The sequence below is a fragment of the Balaenoptera borealis genome (assembly GCF_965194805.1).
Source record: "Balaenoptera borealis genome assembly, chromosome: 4".
Taxonomy (NCBI): domain Eukaryota; kingdom Metazoa; phylum Chordata; class Mammalia; order Artiodactyla; family Balaenopteridae; genus Balaenoptera; species Balaenoptera borealis.
In genome coordinates, this window is record NC_138861.1 from 58,313,415 (window position 1) to 58,336,802 (window position 23,388).

At 37.1% G+C, this 23,388-nt stretch overlaps 2 protein-coding genes across 10 annotated transcripts in view; one reads left to right on the forward strand and one right to left on the reverse strand.

The window, feature by feature from the left end:
• The window catches only part of CCDC158 (coiled-coil domain containing 158), a 102,616-nt gene extending 79,231 nt beyond the window's left edge, over nt 1–23,385 (forward strand). For 5 of the 9 annotated variants that reach the window (XM_082389323.1, XM_082389330.1, XM_082389325.1 and 2 more), the window contains 4 exons: nt 6,372–6,431; nt 8,924–8,991; nt 11,538–11,696; nt 18,510–20,306. In XM_082389323.1, coding sequence (XP_082245449.1) covers nt 6,372–6,431; nt 8,924–8,991; nt 11,538–11,696; nt 18,510–18,811 — 589 coding nt within the window. In that variant the 3' untranslated portion in view covers nt 18,812–20,306. Of the gene's footprint in view, nt 1–6,371; nt 6,432–8,923; nt 8,992–11,537; nt 11,697–18,509; nt 20,307–20,903 lie in introns of those variants that run through there. The other 4 variants (XM_082389328.1, XM_082389327.1, XM_082389326.1 and 1 more) reach the window with 4 other exon arrangements.
• The window catches only part of SHROOM3 (shroom family member 3), a 533,396-nt gene that overhangs the window by 403,175 nt on the left and 106,833 nt on the right, over nt 1–23,388 (reverse strand). The window lies entirely within an intron of this gene.

Genomic DNA, 23,388 nt, shown 5'->3' on the forward strand with positions numbered 1-23,388 from the left:
ATTAACTGAGAGTTACATTTATCTATACAGAGATGATAGAATAAGAGATTGCATTACTGAATCAAGCCTGAGATTAGAGATATGCCATAGGTGAGAGGAATCTGAGATTCTGAATCTAATTAATTGTCCAGGAATTTTACATGTGACCAGGTAATTTGGGAAGTCTGGACAGTTTACATGAGAATTGATGGAAAGTTGTGATAGTGTTTAACTGAAACCAAAAAGGATTTTGGTGAAATGTACTAAAGTAATTTACTTTCTAGAAATCAACTTAATAGGCATTTTTTTAAAACATCTTTATTAGAGTATAATTGCTTTACAATGGTGTGTTAGTTTATGCTTTATAACAAAGTGAATCAGTTATACATATACATATGTCCCCATATCTCTTCCCTCTTGCATCTCCCTCCCTCCCTCCCACCCTCCCTATCCCACCCCTCTAGGTGGTCACAAAGCACTGAGCTGATCTCCCTCTGCTATGTGGCTGCTTCCCACTAGCTATCTATTTTACATTTGATAGTGTATATATGTCCATGCCACTCTCTCACTTTGTCTCAGCTTACCCTTCCCCCTCCCCATATCCTCAAGTCCATTCTCTAGTAGGTCTGCATCTTTATTCCCGTCTTGCCCCTAGGTTCTTCTGACCATTTATTTTCTTTTCCTTTTTTTTTTTTTTAGATTCCATATATATGTGTTAGCATATGGTATTTGTTTTTCTCCACTGAATATTCCTGCCTCCTTTATCAAAGATAAGGTGACTATATGTGCGTGGGTTTATCTCTGGACTTTCTATCCTTTTCCATTGATCTGTATTTCTGTTTTTGTGCCAGTACCATACTGTCTTATTACTGTAGCTTTGTAGTATAGTCTGAAGCCAGGGAGACTGATTCCTCCAGCTCCATTTTTCTTTCTCAAGATTGCTTTGGCTATTCGGGGTCTTTTGTGTTTCCATACAAATTGTGAAATTTTTTGTTCTAGTTCTGTGAAAAATGCCATTGGTAGTTTGATAGGGATTGCATTGAATCGGTAGATTGCTTTGGGTAGTCGAGTCATTTTCACAATGTTGATTCTTCCAGTCCAGGAACATGGTATATCTCTCCATCTCTTTGTATCATCTTTAATTTCTTTCATCAGTGTCTTATCATTTTCTGCATACAGGTCTTTTGTCTCTGTAGGTAGGTTTATTCTAGATATTTTATTCTTTTTGTTGCAATGGTAAATGGGAGTGTTTTCTTAATTTCACTTTCAGATTTTTCATCATTAGTGTATAGGAATGCAAGAGATTTCTGTGCATTAATTTTGTATCCTGCTACTTTACCAAATTCATTGATTAGCTCTAGTAGTTTTCTGGTAGCATCTTTAGGATTCTCTATGTATAGTATCATGTAATCTGCAAACAGTGACAGCTTTACTTCTTCTTTTCCAATTTGTATTCCTTTTATTTCTTTTTCTTCTCTGATTGCTGTGGCTAAAACTTCCAAAACTATGTTGAATAATAGTGGTGAGAGTGGGCAATCTTGTCTTGTTCCTGATCTTAGTGGAAATGGTTTCTGTTATTCACCATTGAGGACGATGTTGGCTGTGGGTTTGTCATATATGGCCTTCATTGTGTTGAGGAAATTTCCCTCTATGCCTACTTTCTGCAGGGCTTTTATCATAAATGGGTGTTGAATTTTGTCGAAAGCTTTCTCTGCATCTATTGAGAGGATCATATGGTTTTTCTCCTTCAATTTGTTAATATGGTGTATCACGTTGATTGATTTGCATATATTGAAGAATCCTTGCATTCCTGGAATAAACCCCACTTGATCATGGTGTATGATCCTTTTAACGTGCTGTTGGATTCTGTTTGCTAGTATTTTGTTGAGGATTTTTGCATCTATGTTCATCAGTGATATTGGCCTGTAGTTTTCTTTCTTTGTGACATCTTTGTCTGGTTTTGGTATCAGGGTGATGGTGGCCTCGTAGAATGAGTTAGGGAGTGTTCCTCCCTCTGCAATATTTTGGAAGAGTTTGAGAAGGATAGGTGTTAGCTCTTCTCTAAATGTTTGATAGAATTCGCCTGTGAAGCCTTCTGGTCCTGGACTTTTGTTTGTTGGAAGATTTTTAATCACACTTTCAATTTCAGTGCTTGTGATTGGTCTGTTCATATTTTCTATTTCTTCCTGGTTCAGTCTCGGAAGGTTGTGCCTTTCTAGGAATTTGTCCATTTCTTCCAGGTTGTCCATTTTATTGGCATAGAGTTGCTTGTAGTAATCTCTCATGATCGTTTGTATTTCTGCAGTGTCAGTTGTTACTTCTCCTTTTTCATTTCTAATTCTATTGATTTGAGTCTTCTCCTTTCTTTTCTTGATGAGCCTGGCTAATGGTTTATCAATTTTGTTTATCGTCTCAAAGAGCCAGCTTTTAGTTTTATTGATCTTTGCTATCGTTTCCTTCATTTCTTTTTCATTTATTTCTGATCTGATCTTTATGATTTCTTTCCTTCTGCTAACTTTGGGGTTTTTTTGTTCTTCTTTCTCTAATTGCTTTAGGTGCAAAGTTAGGTTGTTTATTTGAGATGTTTCCTGTTTCTTAAGATAGGATTGTATTGCTATGAACTTCCCTCTTAGAACTGCTTTTGCTGCATCCCATAGGTTTTGGGTCATTGTGTTTTCATTGTCATTTGTTTCTAGGTATTTTTTGATTTCCTCTTTGATTTCTTCAGTGATCTCTTGGTTACTAAGTAGTGTGTTGTTTAGCCTCCATGTGTTTGTATTTCTTACAAATTTTTTCCTGTAATTGATATCTAGTCTCATAGCGTTGTGGTTGGAAAAGATACTTGATACAATTTCAATTTTCTTAAATTTACCAAGGCTTGATTTGTGACCCAAGATATGATCTATCCTGTAGAATGTTCCATGAGCACTTGAGAAGAATGTGTATTCTGTTGTTTTTGGATGGAATGTCCTATAAATATCAATTAAGTCCATCTTGTTTAATGTATCATTTAAAGCTTGTGTTTCCTTATTTATTTTCATTTTGGATGATCTGTGCATTGGTGAAAGTGGGGTGTTAAAGTTCCCTGCTATGATTGTGTTACTGTCAATTTCCCCTTTTTTGGCTGTTAGTATTTTCCTTATGTATTGAGGTGCTCCTGTGTTAGGTGCATAAATATTTACAATTGTAATATCTTCTTCTTGGATTGATCCCTTGATCGTTATGTAGGTCCTTCTTTGTCTCTTCTAATAGCCTTTGTTTTAAAGTCTATTTTGTCTGATATGAGAATTGCTACTCCAGCTTTCTTTTGATTTCCATTTGCATGGAATATCTTTTTCCATCCCCTCACTTTCAGTCTGTATGTGTCCCTACATCTGAAGTGGGTCTCTTGTAGACAGCATATATATGGGTCTTGTTTTTGTATCCATTCAGCCAGTCTATGTCTTTTGGTTGGAGCATTTAATCCATTTACGTTTAAGGTAGTTATCGATATGTATGTTCCTATTACCATTTTCTTAATTGTTTTGGGTTTATTATTGTAGGTCTTTTCCTTCTCTTGTGTTTCCTGCCTAGAGAAGTTCCTTTACCATTTGTTGTAAAGCTGGTTTGGTGGTGCTGAATTCTCTTAGCTTTTGCTTGTTTGTAAAGCTTTTAATTTCTCCCTCAAATCTGAATGAGATCCTTGCTGGGTAGAGTAATCTTGGTTGTAGGTTTTTCTCCTTCATGGCTTTAAGTATATCCTGCCACTCCCTTCTGGCTTGCAGAGTTTCTGCTCAAAGATCAGCTGTTAACCTTATGGGGATTCCCTTATGTGTTATTTGTTGTTTTTCCCTTGCTGCTTTTAATATTTGTTCTTTGTATTTAATTTTTGATAGTTTGATTAATATGTGTCTTGGCATGTTTCTCCTTGGATTTTTTCTGTATGGGACTCTCTGTGCTTCCTGGACTTGATTAACTATGTCCTTTCCCATATTAGGGAAGTTTTCAACTATAATCTCTTCAAATATTTTCTCAGTCCCTTTCTTTTTCTCTTCTTCTTCTGGGACCCCTATAATTTGAATGTTGGTGTGTTTAATGTTGTCCCAGAGGTCTCTGAGACTGTCCTCAATTCTTTTCATTATTTTTTCTTTATTCCACTCTGCAGTAGTTATTTCCACTATTTTATCTTCCAGGTTACTTATCCGTTCTTCTGCCTCAGTTATTCTGCTATTGATCCCTTCTAGAGAATTTTTTATTTCATTTACTGTGTTGTTCATCACTATTTCTTTGCTCTTTATTTCTTCTAGGTCCTTGTTAAACATTTCTTGTATTTTCTCCGTTCTATTTCCAAGATCTTGGATCATCTTTACTATCATTATTCTGAATTCTTTTTCAGGTAGATTGCCTATTTCCTCTTCATTTGTTAGGTCTGGTGGGTTTTTGCCCTGCTTCTTCATCTGCTGTGTGTTTCTCTGTCTTCTCATTTTGCTTAGCCTACTGTGTTTGGGGTCTCCTTTTCGCAGGCTGCAGGTTCTTAGTTTCCGTTGTTTTTGTGTCTGTCCCCAGTGGCTAAGGTTGGTTCAGTGGGTTGTGTAGGCTTCCTGGTGGAGGGGACTAGTGCCTGTGTTCTGGTGGATGAGGCTGGATCTTTTCTTTCTGCTGGGCAGGTCCATGTCTGGTGGTGTGTTTTGGGGTGTCTGTGATTATTATGATTTTAGTCAGCCTCTGTGCTGATGGATGGGGTTGTGTTCCTGTCTTGCTAGTTGTTTGGCATAGGGTGTCCTGCACTGTAGCCTGCTGGTCGTTGAGTGGAGCTGCGTCTTGGCGTTGAGATGGAGATCTCTGGGAGATTTTTGCCGTTTGATATTACGTGGAGCTGGGAGGTCTCTTGTGGACCAGTGTCCTGAACTTGGCTCTCCCACCTCAGTGGCACAGCCCTGACGCCTGGCTGGAGCACCAAGAGCCTGTCCTCCACACGGCAAGCAACAGGGAAAAATGCAGAGATGACTCCTCCCAGTTATAACCCACAGCTGCTCTTGCACATCCTCTTCAGAGAAGATCCTCAGGGATATCTGAGAAGCTGCCGCCTGTGCTAGAGTCCTCAGTAAGATCCCGGAGTACAGCTTAACTCTCAACTTTTAGGTTGTGAGTTTTTCTTCAGTCGACATGTGTGTTCAGCTGCTAGAATTGGAGGGTCTCCTGCAGAGGCGGGGGGTGGCCGTGGCTCACGGTGGGGACAAGGACACTGGTAGCAGAAGTTCTGGGAAGTACTCCTTGGCGTGAGCCCTCCCAGAGTCTGTCATTAGCCCCACCAAAGAGACAATAGGCATTTTTAAAAATTTACTTATTTTATTTATTTTATTTTTGTCTGCGTTGGGTCTTTGTTGCTGCACACAGGCTTTCTCCAGTTGCGGTGAGCAGGGGCTACTCTTCGTCGCGGTGCACGGGCTTCTCATTGTGGTGGCTTCTCTTTGTTTCAGAGCATGGGCTCTAGGTGCCTGGGCTTCAGTAGTTATGGCACGTGGGCTCAGTAGTTGTGGCTTGCGGGCTCTAGAGCACAGGCTCAGTAGTTGTGGTACACGGGCTTAGTTGCTCCGCGGCATGTGGGGTCTTCCCGGACCAGGGCTCAAACCCGTGTCCCCTGCATTGGCAGGCGGATTCTTAACTGCTGTGCCACCAGGGAAGCCCCAGCAGTTTTTTTTTTCTTTTTTGCTTATTTTAAATTTTACTGCTGTTTACCTAGGCGAAGATATTTATATGGTATGCCATTCCAAAAACGGAATACTTTTTCTACATTTACATGTATTTACAGTAGCTTACATAACTTTTGAGAGAAAGGTAGTCTGAAAGGAAGTTACAACCACCTCAATATAGGATTATAAGAACCTTACTGAAAACAGTTCTATTTTTATTAATAATTGAATAGCTGAATGTTTAAATGAAATCATAAAAAGAGCATAAAGAAATGAAGTCCATAACCCCTAAACAAAGACAACTTCTGAGAACTGACTTTAGCCAAAAAGGAAAAAAAAGCTAATATTACTTTGTTACTCGTGTCAGACACAGAAGCCATTGCCTGCAGATCTTCAGTAGCTCCTCACTGTCTGCTGCATTCAGTACATGGTTCTCAGGCTGATGTTGAAGAATCTCCCTAACTCGTCACCACCCTGCTTTCCTCCTGTATTGTGCTCTAACCAAAACAGACTACTCCTGATTCCCAAAAGGGGTTCATTTCCTTCTGTCTTCAAGCTCTTCTCCATACTGTTCTCTCCACTGGGAAGAGCCAGCGCCCCAATCTCACTCTTTTGAATCTGCATTTGTCTAAAAGCAGTATCCAGAGGAACAATTTTGTTTGATCACTAAGTTAAAATAACATCACGTGGTCTTTAACTTCTCCCACCCTTTGCCAACAGAAGCAACAACTCATTAAGGGAATCCACTGAAGGCAGCAAATCAAGTGAAACTCTTAGCAGGTAAGAAACGATCTCTCCAGCCCCTGACTTTCAAAATGTCCCCTTTACTACTGTTCATTCATTAATTCAGAAGATCGTTAACTGCCCATGATGTGCCACACTCTGTGCTAGGCCCTTACGATGTAACAGTGAGGAAGACAGATATGGGCTCTGTCCTCAAGTTGCTTATAGTCATAGGGTCTATTTATTGACTGACTGCCTGGAAAAAAGCTTTTATCTTTTCTATTTTTACCACTTATAAAAAATAGAGATATCGGAGCCCTCTTTATATCATAAGAATATGAAAATGAACTCTAGTGTTTAAATTCCATTTAGGCAAAGAAAGGGTTATTCATTACTGTATCTTCAGCACCAAGCATATTGCCTGTTATATAGTAGCTGTTCAGGAAATATTTGTTTAGTGATGAGTTAAGACAGATACTTTCTTACTGTCCCTGCTGTTTAATCAATATTCAGTGAACTTGAATCTTTCTAAATACAGCTTTCTCTTAGCTGTTTCTCTTAGAAACAAGTTTTGATTTTCTTCTCACCTGAGTGTGTAACATTACATCGTTCCTGTTAATAATATCTGCAGCTATCTACTGCATATTTTTATTTTTACTATTATATGGGTGTTTTAGACTCATCTCATTTAGTCTGTCTAATCGAATCTATGATATAGGCATTATTATCCCTGTATATAGGTTAGAAATGAAGACTCGGCTTGCCAAGCAATTTGCCAAGGTCATACAGCTTGTAAATAGAGGAGCCAGATTTGAACTCAGGTCTAGCTGGTTCCTGAGCTCAGGCTTGTAACTGCTCCTGTGTTCTGCCTCTGAGTACCTGAACAATCAAGGTGATGGCAAGGCTGCACTCCTTGCAGAAGCCCTTGGGATTAATCCATTTCCTTACCTTTCTCTTTTAGAGCTTCTGGGCCTCTAGAGCCTCATTCTTTGCACTCTTTGCCTTGTGGCTCCTTCCTCCATCTTCACACCCTATGACATAGCATCCTCCAGTCTTTCTGCTGAGATTGTCACATCACCTTCTCTCTTCTGTGTGAAATCTCCCCCTGCCTTCCTGTTTGTACAGAGACTTGTGATGGCATTTAGATAATGTAGGTATATCTCCACATAATCCAGGATAATCTCCCCATCTCAAGATCCTTGATGTAATCACATCTGCAAAGTCTCTTGTGCCATATAAGGTAACATTCATAGGTTCTTGGCATTTGGACACAGATATATTTGGCAGCTATTGTTCATCCTACCACACTGCCTTTTAGGCCATTTTACCATTTGCATATACCATTGTGGTGGGCTCTACAGTGTTTAGTGTGGATGTTTTAAATCTCCAATCTCTTGCAAGTTCCAGTCACTTCTGTGCATCAATTTCAGATTGATCGCCTGAAGCACTCCTCAGACTATGTTCCCAGCCCCCAAACCTTCAAAGGCTCCCCATTGCCTACTGCAGCAAGAACAAACTGCTTGCCCTGATAATTAAAACTAGCCACAGTATAGCCATGACCTTCCTTTCCAAGGCTTTTCTCCTAATACTCTCAAACTTTTTGGTCTCAGGACCCCTTTGCACTCACAGATATCACTGAGGATTCCAAAGAGCTTTTGTTTATATAGGTCATTTCCATTTTTAGTATTGGAAAATAAAATTTAATTTTAAGCATTAAAAAATTAAAACATTTTGATTCACTTAAAAGTAACAAAGTACATTACATATTACCATAATAACATATTTTATTATGAAAAATAACTATGTTTTTCAAAAAAAATCATTAAGATTTAATCATTAAAAATCATTAAATCATCAGTTTAATGCATGGCTTAATAAAAGATAGCTGTATTCTCATATCTGCCTCTGCATTTATCTGCTGTGATATCAGATATCATGGAGCCTCTGGGAAACTCCACTATACACTTGTTTGAGACTGAGAGTTAAAAAGAAAATAATACCTTAGTATTATAATAAAAATAATGTTGACCTCACAAACCCCCTTTGCAAGGGCACCACCTTCAGAGCTGCTGTCATGATATTATCAAACTGGCACCCATCCTACAGAGAACTATGTAGTTTAGTTCAACTTACTGATTTAAATAGGTCTGATAGTTTTATAAAGCGATACTTATTGCTAAGAGAGGTTTTTTTTTCCTTTGGTTTTTAAATTTTTAAATGAGTCATTAAGATTGCATCTCTTAGAATCCATGAGAGAAATACTGGGTTTCATAGCTATTATTACACAAAAATGAATTTTCTAACCAAGATTATATATTATTACCTTTTCATTCTGCAAAATGTTCATGGGCACTGAATACATAGAGATGATGCAACTTTGGATCTCCCTCATAGGGTATTTTAGGACTTCTGCAGTTTTGGGTTATGGCTGCCATCTTGGGCTTATATTTTAAGCCATCACTTTTGCCTTCATTAGCTTGTTTCTGTCGATAAATCTTAACACTGAGTTTTGAAATGGAATGTTTGCCTGACCATTCTTATGCTTCCAGAGAGCCAGTCACATTACACACAGGAGAGCTGGGAGATCCACCTAGTTGCTTCGCATTCCCATCTGCAGGTGAGTTGTTTTTTTTTTTTTATATTTTTTTATTAATTTATTAATTTATTTATTTTTGGCTGTGTTGGGTCTTAGTTTCTGTGCGAGGGCTTTCTCTAGTTGCGGCAAGCGGGGGCCACTCTTCATCGCGGTGCACGGGCCTCTCACTATCGCGGCCTCTCTTGTTGCGGAGCACAGGCTCCAGACGCGCAGGCTCAGTAGTTGTGGCTCACGGGCCTAGTTGCTCCATGGCATGTGGGATCTTCCCAGACCAGGGCTCGAACCCGTGTCCCCTGCATTGGCAGGCAGATTCTCAACCACTGCGCCACCAGGGAAGCCCCTGCAGGTGAGTTTTTAATGAAAGCACAGAAATGGGGCCTGCTTAAAACCCTGCAGTGGCTCCCCTTTCGGTGGTTCCCTCCACACTGCTAGTCCCCTCACCGCCTTTAAAGCCTTTGCTCAGATGTCACTTTCCCAGTGAGACCTACTCTCACCACCTTATGTAAAAATTATAACCTCCTTATCTTTTTCTTTTTTTAAATTACACTTAGCATTTTTTTTATACTATATGTAACCTACTAATTTATGTTGTTGATTGTGTGTCACCTCCTGCTAGACAAAAGCTGCACAAGGGCATATGTCTTTAGTTGTTTGGTTCCCTGATATATGCAGTACCTAGAACTTTCCTGGCACATAGCAGGTCCTCAATAAATAATTACTGAATGGATGAAAAGAAAAGAAAAAGAAATGAGACAGATGATTATCCATATACTTTCCAAAGACAAAATGTTCTCTATAAAACAAGGAGATCAAGGAAGAGATTGAAAGATAACAGAATCTGTTGAAAAATAAAATGGCACAACTCGGGCTAGATATGGAAAAGAAAAAATAATAACATTACAGAGGAAAGCCTTAGAAAAATAAAAATTAGTATATGCATGACTGAAATCATAGTCAGGGACATCATGGACCGCAAGAGAAAATTACAGAAAAGGAATTTTAAAACTAAGAAACATGAAAGATAATGATACAGAATATGTTAGATTTGGAAGGCGAAGGCAAATCAGCAGACACATTATCAGCCTTCTTATGGAAGAGAACAAAATAAATGGGAAAGAATGAAACTGTGAAAATGATGGTTATTCAACAAATTGTAGCTATAAATCTGGACAGTAATAATGTAAATAGGGAAAATCGAGGTGTGAGGTGAAATAGATAGAAGAAGATATGTTTCCAGATTTTCTTGTCTTTTGTAGAAGAGTATCTATGTATATCTAAAATAAAAACATAATATTCTTAAATAAAATAATTGCAAATTCTTAATTTTTAAAACTTTAACTTGTGAGAAATCTTTAAGAACTAATATTTTGAAGAAAAGAGCATTTATTTGAAATTGAACAATTAATTCCTTCAGGTTTTACTTCACTTATATGTTTATACTGTTGTTTCAATGTTCACCCAAGAGAAAACAACATATATCCTTGTTTTATTAGATTAATATGTGAGTGCCTTTACCTTTTCTCATAATTTGTGAGTACCTTAGAACATGTTAACTCCATTCACTTTCCTTCCAACTGTCATACAGTTGTTGTCACATATAAAGGTAAATACCATAATGGATCATTTGCATTGTGTTGTACAGTTAATATTCATTTACATACACCCACATATTCACACTTTACTTTCTATCTGCTATCATTTTACTTAAGCCATTAATGTTTCCTTTAAATGTATTCTCCCAGTTTCTGTTTTCCTGAACTTGTCTTTATTTTATCCCCATTTTTGAGGAATATTTTTGCTGAGTATAGAATCTAGGTTAACATTTTTCCTTCACTTTGAAAATATTCCACTATTTTCTGGCTTCCAGTGTCTCTACTAAGAAGTCAGCTCTAAATTTAATTGTTGCTCATTTAAATGTAATCTGCCATTTTTGCCCTTCTGGCAGCTTTAAGATTGTTTTTGTCTTTGGGTTTTTTGTTTATTTGTTTGTTTTTTGCAGTTTTTATTGATATACCTAGGTATGATTTTCTTTATATAAAAAGAACTTGTTTGGGGTTTGGAGTAATGCTGTTGAATCTGTGGAAGTCTGCGCCTCCATTATACAGAACTTGTGGGTCTATATCTATTACCTGTATTTTTTTACTCTTGGTTTTCTGCCATGTTATTTTGTCTCCTCATATGCCTGGTTATTTTTATTGTATGACAGACATATGTGAAAAATTGTACAGATGGTTTCAGACTTAGAATATGATCACCTTCCTCCAGAGAGCATTCATGCTTGCTTCTGGTACACAACCAAGGTCACCAGCAATCCCAGATCAATTTAATCCAATCAGGAATTAAGATGATTTGAAGATAGACCTCAGGATCCCCAAGGGCAGGTCCAGTCCCTCATTCCTAAGATGTAGCCCTTTTCTGTTCCAACCCAAAGCCTTGGGGATTTACCAGAACACACCCCAGCCCCGTGATTGGGAACATATTCTCATGAGAGTTTGATTTTTTCAGAGGTGCAGCATACTATTTTTAAGTAATTCTGTCCTTTTACTTTTGTTTTTGTAAAATTTTAGGAAATCCATCTGTGAAAAATTCAGCTTCTCGTTCATTCCATTCTTCTCCTAAGAAGTCTCCAATTCACTCACTCCTGACTAGTTCGGTTGAAGATTCTATAGGTTCCACACCACAATATAGATCCACCAAGCCTGTTCATTCACCTGATTCTGTTAAAGGTAAGAATAACCTGATATAACTGATGAGATTAATTGATTTCCTACTCCAGTGACTTAAAAGTTCTATAATTGGAATTAATAAAAGGTCACATGGTGTTCTTATATGTACACTCTAATTGATGCTGTGTGGTGGGTGTGTGCTTAAGTGGGTCTTCTTTGTTTATTTAGTTGAGTCTTATTTAAATAGAATAGTTACTGTATACCACATACACACCCCTTAGTAAATATACATAGATATTATAGGTAAATATTATGTTTCTTTCTCTGACATGAATAATGACCTTTTTTCTCTATTTTATTATAAGATTTTGAGTCTTCTTTTAAATGCTGAGAATGACTTTTCTTTTCTTTCTTTTTTTTTTTTTTTTTTTAGTTTGGAGGAAATTTTATACACCAGGTTCTTATTAGTTATCTATTTTATACATACTAGTGTATATATGTCAGTCCCAATCTCCCAATTCATCCCACCCCCACCTTTCCCCCCTTGGTGTCCATACGTTTGTTCTCTACATCTGTGTCTCTATTTCTGCTTTGCAAACTGGTTCATCTGTAACATTTTTCTAGATTCCATATATATGCGTTAATATATGATATTTGTTTTTCTCTTTCTGACTTACCTCACTCTGTATGACAGACTCTAAGTCCATCCACCTCACTACAAATAACTCAATTTTGTTTCCTTTTATGGCTGAGTAATATTCCATTGTATATATGTACCACATCTTCTTTATCCATTTGTCTGTCTATGGACAATTAGGTTGCTTCCATGTCTTGGCTATTGTAAATAGAACTGCAATGAACATTGTGGTACATGACTCTTTTTGAATTATGGTTTTCTCAGGGTATATGCCCAGGAATGGGACTGCTGGATCATATGGTAGTTCTATTTTTAGTTTTTTAAGGAACCTCCGTAGTGTTCTCCATACTGGCTGTATCAATTTACATTCTCACCAACGGTGCAAGAGGGTTCCCTTTTCTACACACGCTCTCCAGCATTTGTTGTTTGTAGATTTTCTGATGATGCCCATTCTAACTGGTGTGAGGTGATACCTCATTGTAGTTTTGATTTGCATTTCTCTACTAATTAGTGATGTTGAGCAGCTTTTCATGTGCCTCTTGGCCGTCTGTGTGTCTTCTTTGGAGAAATGTCTGTATAGGTCTTCTGCACATTTTTTGATGGGGTTGTTTGTTTTTTTAATACTGAACTGCATGAGCTGTTTATATATTTCGGAGATTAATCCCTTGTCAGTTGCTTCGCTTGCAAATATTTTCTCCCATTCTGAGGGTTGTCTTTTCGTCTTGTTTATAGTTTCCTTTGCTGTGCAAAAGCTTTAATGTTTCATTAGATCCAATTTGTTTATTTTTGTTTTTATTTCCATTACTTTAGGAGGTGCGTCAAAAAAGATCTTGCTGTGATTTATGTCAAAGGGTGTTCTTCCTACATTTTCCTCTAAGAGTTTTATAGTGTCCGGTCTTACATTTAAGTCTCTAATCCATTTTGAGTTTATTTTTGTGTATGCTGTTAGGGAGTATCCTAATTTCATTCTTTTACATGTAGTTGTCCAGTTTTCCAGCACCACTTATTGAGGAGACTGTGTTTTCTCCCTTGTATATCCTTGCCTCCTTTGTCATAGATTAGTTGACCATAGGTGCTTGGGTTTTATCTCTGGGCTTTCTATCCTGTTCCACTGATCTATATTTCTGTTTTTGTGCCAGTACCGTATTGTCTTGATGATTGTAGCTTTGTAGTGTAGTCTGAGGTCAGGGAGTCTGAATTCTCCTGCTCCATTTTTTTCCCTCAAGATTGCTTTGGCTATTCGGGGTCTTTTGTGTCTCCATACAAATTTTAAGATTTTTTGTTCTAGTTCTGTAAAAAATGCCATTGGTAATTTGATAGGGATGGCATTGAATCTGTAGATGGCTTTGGGTAGTATAGTCATTTTCACAATATTGATTCTTCCAATCCAAGAACATGGTATATCTCTCCACCTGTTTGTGTCATCTTTGATTTCTTTCATCAGTGTCTTATAGTTTTCTGAGTGCAGGTCTTTCACCTCCTTAGGTAGGTGTATCCCTAGGTATTTTATTCTTTTTGTTGCCATGGGGAATGGGATTGTCTCCTTAATTTCTCTTTCTGATCTTTTGTTGTTAGTATATAGGAATGCAAGATATTTCTGTGCATTAATTTTGTATCCTGCAACTTTACTAAATTCATTGATTAGCCCTAGTAGTTTTCTGGTGGTATCTTTAGGATTTGCTGTGTGTCATATCGTGTCATCTGCAAACAGTGACAGTTTTACTTCTTCTTTTCCTATTTGGATTTCTTTTATTTCTTTTTCTTCTCTTACTGCCGTGGCTAGGACTTCCAAAACTATGTTGAATAAGAGTGGCAAGAGTGGACATCCTTGTCTTGTTCCTGATCTTAGAGGAAATGCTTTCAGTTTTTCACCATTGAGAATGATGTTTGCTGTGGGGTGTCGTATATGGCCTTTATTATATTGAGGTAGGTTCCCTCTGTGCCCACTTTTTGGAGAGTTTTTATCATAAATGAGTGTTGAATTTTGTCAAAAACATTTTCTGCATCTATTGAGATGATCATACGGATTTATTCTTCAATTTGTTAATATGGTATACCACATTGATCGATTTGCATATACTGAAGAATCCTTGCATCCCTGGGATAAATCTCACTTGATCATGGTGTATGATCCTTTTAATGTGTTGTTGGATTCTGTTTGCTAGTATTTTGTTGAGGATTTTTGCATCTATATCCATGAGTGATATTGGTCTCTAATTTTCTTTTTTTGTAGTATCTTTGTCTGGTTTTGGTATCAGGGTGATGATGGCTTCATAGAATGAGTTTGGGAGTGTTCCTTCCTCTGCAATTTTTTGGAAGAGTTTGAGAAGGATGGGTTTTAGCTCTTCTCTAAATGTTTGATAGAATTCGCCTGTGAAGCCATCTGGTCCTGGACTTCTGTTTGTTGGAAGATTTTTAATCACAGTTTCAATTCATTACTTGTGATTGGGCTGTTCATATTTTCTATTTCTTCCTGGTTCAGTCTTGGAAGGTTATACCTTTCTAAGAATTTGTCCATTTCTTCCAGGTTGTCCATTTTATTGGCATAGAGCTGCTTGTAGTAGTCTCTTAGGATGCTTTGTATTTCTGCGGTGTCGTAACTTCTCCTTTTTCATTTCTAATTTTATTGATTTGAGTCCTCTCCCTCTTTTTCTTGATGAGTCTGGCTAATGGTTTATCAATTTTGTTTATCTTCTCAAAGAACCAGCTTTTAGTTTTATTGATCTTTGCTATTGTTTTCTTTGTTTCTATTTCATTTATTTCTGCTCTGATCTTTATGATTTCTTTCCTTCCACTAACTTTTGGTTTTGTTTGTTCTACTTTCTCTAGTTCCTTTAGGTGTAAGGTTAGATTGTTTATTTGAGATTTTTCTTGTTTCTTGAGGTAGGACTGTATTGCTGTAAACTTCCCTCTTAGAACAGCCTTTGCTGCATCCCATAGGTTTTGGATCGTCGTGTTTTCATTGTCATTTGTCTCTAGGTATTTTTTGATTTCTTCTTTGATTTCTTCAGTGATCTCTTGGTATTTAGTAATGTATTGTTTAGCCTCAATGTGTTTGTGTTTTTTACGTTTTTTCCCCTGTAATTTATTTCTAATCTCATAGCGTTGTGGTCAGAAAAGATGCTTGATACGATTTCAATTTTCTTAAATTTACGAAGGCTTGATTTGTGACCCAAGATGTGATCTATCCTGGAGAATGTTCCATGTGCATTTCAGAAAGTATAATCTGCTGTTTTCAGATGGAATGTCCTATAAATATCAATTAAATCTATGTGGTCTATTGTGTCATTTAAAGCTTGTGTTTCCTTATTAATTTTCTGTTTGGATGATCTGTCCATTGGTGTAAGTGAGGTGTTAAAGTCCCCCACTATTACTGTGTTACTGTCAATTTCCTCTTTTATAGCTGTTAGCAGTTGCCTTATGTATTGAGGTGCTCCTATTTTTGGTGCATATATATTTATGATTGTTATATCTTCTTCTTGGATTGATCCCTTGAGCATTATGTGGTGTCCTTCTTTGTCTCTTGTAACATTCTTTATTTTAAAGTCTATTTTACCTGATATGAGTATTGCTACTCCAACTTTCTTTTGATTTCCATTTGCATGGAATATCTTTTTCCATCCCCTCACTTTCAGTCTGTATGTGTCCCTAGGTCTGAAGTGGGTCTCTTGTAGACAGCATATAGATGGGTCTTGTTTTTGTATCCATTCAGCAAGCCTGTGTCTTTTGGTTGGAGCATTTAATCCATTCATGTTTAAAGTAATTATTGATATGTATGTTCCTATGACCATTTTCTTAATTGTTTTGGGTTTGTTTTTGTAGGTCCTTTTCTTCTCTTGTGTTTCCCATTTAGAGGAGTTTTTTAGCACTTGTGTAGATCTGGTTTGGTGGTGCTGAATTCTCTTAGCTTTTGTTTGTTTGTAAAGCTTTTGATTTCTCCATCGAATCTGAATGAGATCCTTGCTGGGTAGAGTAATCTTGGTTGTAGGTTCTTCCCTTTCATCACTTTAAGTATATCATGCTGCTCCCTTCTGGCTTGTAGAGTTTCTGCTGAGAAATCAGCTGTTAACCTTATGGGGGTTCCCTTGTATGTTATTTGTTGTTTTTCCCTTGCTGCTTTGAATAATTTTTCTTTGTCTTTAATTTTTGTCAATTTGATTACTACGTGTCTCAGCATGTTTCTCCTTGGGTTTATCCTGTATGGGACTCTCTGCGCTTCCTGGATTTGGGTGGCTATTTCCTTTCCCATGTTAGGGAAGTTTTCGACTATAATCTCTTCAAATATTTTCTTGGGTCCTTTCTGTCTCTCTTCTTCTTCCGGGACCCCTATAATGCAAATGTTGGTGTGTTTAATGTTGTCCCAGAGGTCTCTTAGTCTGTCTTCATTTCTTTTCATTCTTTTTTCTTTATTCTGTTCCGCGGCAGTGAATTCCACCATTCTGTTTTCTAGGTCACTTATCCGTTCTTCTGCCTCAGTTATTCTGCTATTGATTCCTTCTAGTGTAGTTTTCATTTCAGTTATTTTATTGTTCATCTCTGTTTGTTTGGTCTTTAATTCTTCTAGGTCTTTGTTAAACATTTCTTGCATCTTCTTGCTCTTTGTCTCCATTCTTTTTCCGACGTCCTGGATCATCTTCTCTATCATTATTCTGAATTCTTTTTCTGAAAGGTTGCCTATCTCCACTTCATTTAGTTGTTTTACCTTGTTCCTTCATCTGGTACATAGTCCTCTGCCTTTTCATTTTGTCGATCTTTCCATGACTGTGGTTTTCGTTCCACAGGCTGCAGGGTTCTAGTTCTTGTTTCTGATGTGTCTGACTTTTCTTTCTTATTTACATTCTCTAAAATTATTTACATTCTCTTCAGTCTCTGCCTTTATAAGTGCAAGTGTCTATCATACAAACTTACCAAAATGTTCTCATTTTTAAGATTTTAAGTTCATTTGTTATTCACTAAGACAGATGGAGAAATGATTTGATTTAGAATAAGAGCCTGATAAATAAGTGGACATTAAATATGTATATGTTGAATTGAACTTGAAATGTTTTTCATCATATATGACAGTGATTCAAACTGCCCCAGTGCTCTATGGTATCATTCCCTTTGATAAGGGATAAATTAGGCAAGTTGTTGCATCATTGTTAAGTCAGTTCCTGGTCTTTTGAAATTATATGCCTAACATATTTTTAGATCCTAAAAAAAAAGAAATCAGGACCTAATCACAGATTTTAGTACATTTTCTGTTTTACCATCTTTTTCTGCATTTGTGTCCTCCTTCATCTATTATGCTTCTAAGTTATTCTTTAATATTTTAAAAAATTTAGAGTAGCAAATGACTTCATCATTACAGCAGTGATTACTGCAGGAGTAGAACAGTGCTGTTGGTCACCCCATTATTAATTTGTGGTTACATAATAGTGTGGCATTTTCTTTTTTTACCCTGTTGTCAGATACTCATCAAACTTCATATGTTTTGTGTTATGTTAAAAATTTCTCAATGAGAAATTATTTTTTATTCTCTTGAACCAAAGTAACTCCTAGATGATTGCCTTTAAAATTTAATATCTTTAAGTGAAAGAGTCTTTTGATAGGAAAATGAGCCATCAAAAATATTTTCAAGATTATTCAGCAAGTCAGAGGCTAAGCTCAAAATTAAAATCTTGTGATTGACAACCAGTATTTTTTAGAGGTTGACAAAACTTAGCATACTTATTAGAGAATAGCTCAAATGCTTCTAGCCCTTGCTCAGTTGCTGCTGCCACATTTATTCTAGGTTCACTGTGGCCATATCAGCATCTGTACTCCCCTCTCCCATCATTTAATACTATCCTCATTCAGGTGTCAACAACTGAAATGGGCACTTGGCCTCACACACATTCAAAACTGTTGCCAGCATGAGTATTAAATCTTGTGCTTCCAAACTCTAAGTTACTGGAACTACTCAGGTTTGGTATGAAAAGTTGTCATTTATAATGCAGAATGTATCATTAAACTTGAAGTGTTCTTCACACTCATCACATTTAATGCTACCTAGTTAAAAAATAGTAAATCAGATTGGTTTGAAACAAAATCAAATAAGCTAGTATTGCAGTATTAGATAAAACATTTTATTTTCAAATAGTGTTTTAAATTTTTCATTATTTTAAAGGAAAGATTGTTTAACCTGTAAGTGAAAAATTTCTAAAATGAAATACTGAATAGATTTTTAATACCACATCTAAGCAATTTTCTAATAGCTTCACAGTCTCAGCCAATAGAAACAACCGGAAAAACATGCAGGAAGCTTCAGAACAGACTGGAAAGCTTGCAGACTCTGGTAGAAGATTTACAGATGAAGAACCAAGGTACAGTGTACATTTTTGGAGAGATCTTCCTTGTTCAAAAGAATACTCATCTTCCCTTCAGGTTAAGCCTCTTATCTGTAGTCCCACTGAAAAGGATCTTGAACAAGAAATTCAGAAACCTTAGTCAAAATATGACTGTCTTAACCATGCCTAATGCCTGGATTAATAGTGTGACCTTGGGCAGGTCACTTTAGCCCTGCTCTCCTCTTTCATCTAATAGGGACGATAATACGGCTGACTAACCCTCAACAGAACACATGTTTTGAGTGGCTGATTTCACATGAGACTTTCCCATACACTGTCTTTCTTGTCTCTGTTAGGTCTGTAGATGAGAATTTGTATGGCAGTAGCCAAGATAAGTTTGCAGTTAATAGCCAGAAAACAAAACAACAGTATTTAGCCTTATAGAGGATTTAAATTAGCATGGGTATAGGAGACTGTGCCACCCAATGAATCACTAAATAAAAAGATAAACTGCATATAAATATACTGAAGCAAAAATAAATAAATAATAAAAAATGAAAAAAATTTTTAAATTTAAAAACTATATACTGAAGCTATCTGAATGAGAAACTGTTGTACTCTGCAGATGATAGACAACTTTTGGGGCATAAATTCTAAGTGGATGTTCCCATGGATTTGGGAGGCTGTCATGTTTTATGATTTCCTGACATGAATCCAGGAGCCTTTGTCAGAAAGAAATTAATTTTGGAGGATACATGTTATTCTCATTTCATCTTCCATCTCTAGAGAATATAAGTTGCTAGATGGAGGATAATAAATAATTTTCTAAGAATAAATCCTTTTAAAATAAATTTAACCTTATTAATAATAATAGTTGTTATTAGCATTTATTGAGCACTTATCAGCTATGTGCCAGGCCCTGTACTCAGTGTCTTACTAATTAGCTTCACAACACTGGGAGGTGGGTGCTAATATTATGTCATTTGGTGATGAGGAAGCTGAAGATCACAATCAGTCAATAAGTTTTAAGTCACACAATGAGTAATAGAGCTGGGACTTGATCTCTGCAATTTCTGACTCCAAAATGCACATTTTTTAATGTACTAAAGCTATACCAAATTGTTACCAAAGAAAATTAACAAATTCTTTATGATAACTCCAGATGCCTGCATATATAAACATAAAGAAAAATGTTTGATTTTAAGTTTATCATAACTTTTTTAAGGAAGATGCATTATCTTATTGGCCCCATTTTTATTCACACTTTGACGTATATTTCTGACTTTATCTGAGTAATCCTACCATGTAATAATCCAAATGATAAACATGTCGTATTTGTTTTAAAAAACTTTTAAAAAGTTCTTTTAGACAAATACTTTTTATTGGATGCATTGTCTGGATGGAGTGTGTCTTGGAAATTCTGCAATAGATACTTTGGAGAGAATTTTGGGAACATTTATCAAAATTTAAAGTGCGTGTATTCTTTTACCCAGAAACTCTACTTCTAGCAATTTATTCTGCAAGGAAGAATTGTACATACAAAAGTCTGAAGTATTTCCTATAGCATGTTCATAAACAAAAATAAGAAACAACTTTTAAAAATTTATTTACTAACATGGTGCATCCACACAGTGGAATACTGTGCAGTCATAACAAATCATGAGCTGAACTGGAAAGATGTTGACATTTTGTTAAGTGAATAAAAGCAAGCTACAGAACAATTTATACCACATATTTCCATTTGTGTAAAGAAGAAAACCGTGTGTGTGTGTGTGTGTGTGTGTGTGTGTGTGTGTGTGTGTGTGTGTGTACATGTGAAGATACTCACTGACGGGTTTACAGTGATGACCTGGGATGGGGAGGTTCAACAGATTGAGGGAACAAAAACAAACAATGACCTTTACCCCTCTTTGTACCCTTCTGAGGTGTTCAAATTATTTACAATTAGTATGTATTACTTCTATAACAATAATTATCATGTTCATTTATTTATTGGCTGTGCTGCACAGCTTGTGAGATCTTAGTTCCCTGACCAGGGATTGAACCCACACCCTCAGCAGTGAAAGAGCAGAGTCCTAACCATTGGACCACCAGGGAATTCTCTATCATGTTCATTTAAAACAACTGAAAGAGCAAAGATTTACCCTTAGCTCTGTTTCATAATTTCAGTCTTTTAAAAAATATGCTACTTTGCAATTTTTGAGAACTTATTGAGCTCAGGATTCTGTGTGTGGTAGCAAGCTGACCTTTTAAGAAGCGCATAATAGAATTTAAAGCCTGAGTAATGTTGCTTTTCTAACTTTGCTTTATCAACATTTTCAGCAATGTCTTCAATGATCAGAAATCAAGAAAAGAGGATACAGAAAGTGAAAGACCAGGAAAAAATGTTACTAAAATAATACATTGCTTGATGATGCCCAATTAATTGTGGTGTTACTTATAATTAGTGCCTTGTGTACTGTTTTCTTTTTATGTGAAAATTTAATAAAGGATACCCTGTCCTGTAAACTCTATTTTGAAATAAACTAGTCTTGAGTGCTCTCTCAGTAAAACTTAAAAGCAGTACTAGCTAGATGCAAGAGTACCTTATAGGTGTTATTTTGTGCTAATACCAGTGTGTTGGAATAATCACGTGTTTTTTTGTTATCTTTAGTGGTGCTGAGGCAATAGTCTTCTTTTTTTTTCAGCTTAAAATGCTTCTTTCACATGAAATTGAAAGATGGGGTATAATGCCCAGAACAGGAGGACAAACTCCAAGGTACTGACCAGGATTCCTTCTGTGACCCTGAACTCCCTGTTTGTTCTGTCAATATCAGTGAATGTAATCACATAACTAAACATTGTGGCCCGTAATCAAAACTTTTAGAAAAGTTTCTTTTTACGTATTAATAACTAGGAAGCAAGAGAGAAAAAGTTTGTTATTCTTCAGCCAGTGGGTAACTTCTGCAGATTGAATGGATTCAGTCTGCCTCAATTAGAGTTTAATAAATTAGTGGGGTTTGTATGTGGAGTGTTTTCCAACACCAATAACCAATTCTCTGTGGATACCACCTGGGTGTCTCTGAGTCAATTCCATTCTGACACTAACTACCTGGAGTTAGTGTCAGATTCTACAGATTTAAGGGCTCAGTCCCACGAGACTGCCCCTACTTCAGACACCAGTCACAAGTCCTGGGCCACCTATACTTTTTGACTGGCCATAAATTGGGGGTTCCCACATTCCCCTCTAAAGTTTCAATAATTTTCTAGAATTGATCATGGAATTCAGGAAAGTGCTTTACTTACTATTACAGTTTATTATAAAGGCTATAACTCAGGAACAGCCAAATGGAAGAGATGCACAGAGCAAGGTACGGGGTAGAGGTGTGGAGCTTCCACGCCCTCTCAGGGCTCCCGGCACCTTGTGTTCGCCAACCCAGAAGCTCATTAAATCTCACCATTTGAGACTTTATAGAGCTTCTTCTCCAGCCCCGCTCCCCATCCTGGAGATCGGAGTGTGGCGCTGGAAGTTGCAAGCCTCCGATCACTTGGTCTTTCCGGTGACCAGCCCCAGCCTGAGGCTATCTAGGGGGCCCATCTAAGTCACCTCACTAGCAGAAGCTCATATCTGCATAACAAGATACTCCTATCTCTCAGGAAATTCCCAGGGTTTGAGGAGCTCTGTGCCAGGAACAAAGACCAAATATATTTGATACTACAGGATGTGAACCAAATAAAAGGAGAGCAGAAGAACAGATAGAAAAATGTTTAAATTGTGCCAAAGACAACAGGAACGGTGTCGCAGAAGCCAGCCTGTCCAAAAAGCCTGTACTCCCGTTCCATAGTACAGCTGCCACTGAGAAACTGCTGCCCGACTAGAGACTCTGTTTCCCAGCCCCACTTCCCCTCTCCCTACATGGGAACACCTGCCCAGTTCTCACTAACGGCACATGGACACAGCAGTTTGTGGTGCTTTCTGGCCCAAAGTTTTAGTGGGGTCTTTCCTTACTTTATTTCCCCTTCCACAGGCTGGTTACAGAGGACAGTGAGGTCCTAGGGGATGGAGGAGCCACAGGACAGGAGCCTGGGTGATGACCTGCAAGGAAAGCTGCCCTCCTGCCAGGAGCACCCACTGCCGTTTAGTGAGGGAGAAGTAAGCTGCTGTCGTTGCAGCCTTCTTACACGCTGGGGTCTGTGACAGCGGGTGGCGCTCAGGGTAACCAGTGCAGATGACACGCTAAGTAGGACGTAAGTTACCACCACAGCCCTCACGCTTCTCCCTCTAAGCACATCCGATTTTAAATAACAAGTTTTAAAAATATAAAGTTTAGTATTATATGTTATCTCTTAAATCAGTTGGCTTTACTGAAAGATTTTTATTTCATTAGGTAATGATAAAATGGCTAATGATAGAATTCTAAACAGATTTTGACTGTAAATTGTTTTACCTTTAGTTTGACCTAATAGAAATGCTTGGGCATTCTGTACAGTAATGGTAAATGCCTTCTGAAGACCTCACTGGTAGAATATAAAATTCATTGTGAAGTCTGTAGAAAATATATGTGAATTTAACACAAAAGTGCTATGAGCCAAAAACAGTTCTTAAAGCACTTTCTAACACTATTTTCAGTTGGGTTTAGGCTCTTTTCAGCAAAGACCATCTATAACCAGGATTAAACGTTGTTTTGCCAATAGATGTTACACTTATTAAAAGTTGTTTTAATATAGAATTAATTTTCAAGTACAGGCATGTATAATATCCCTCCAAACAAAGGTAAAGTTTTAAAAGAAATATTCTAAAACTTTTTCTCTAAAGGGAGAACAGACT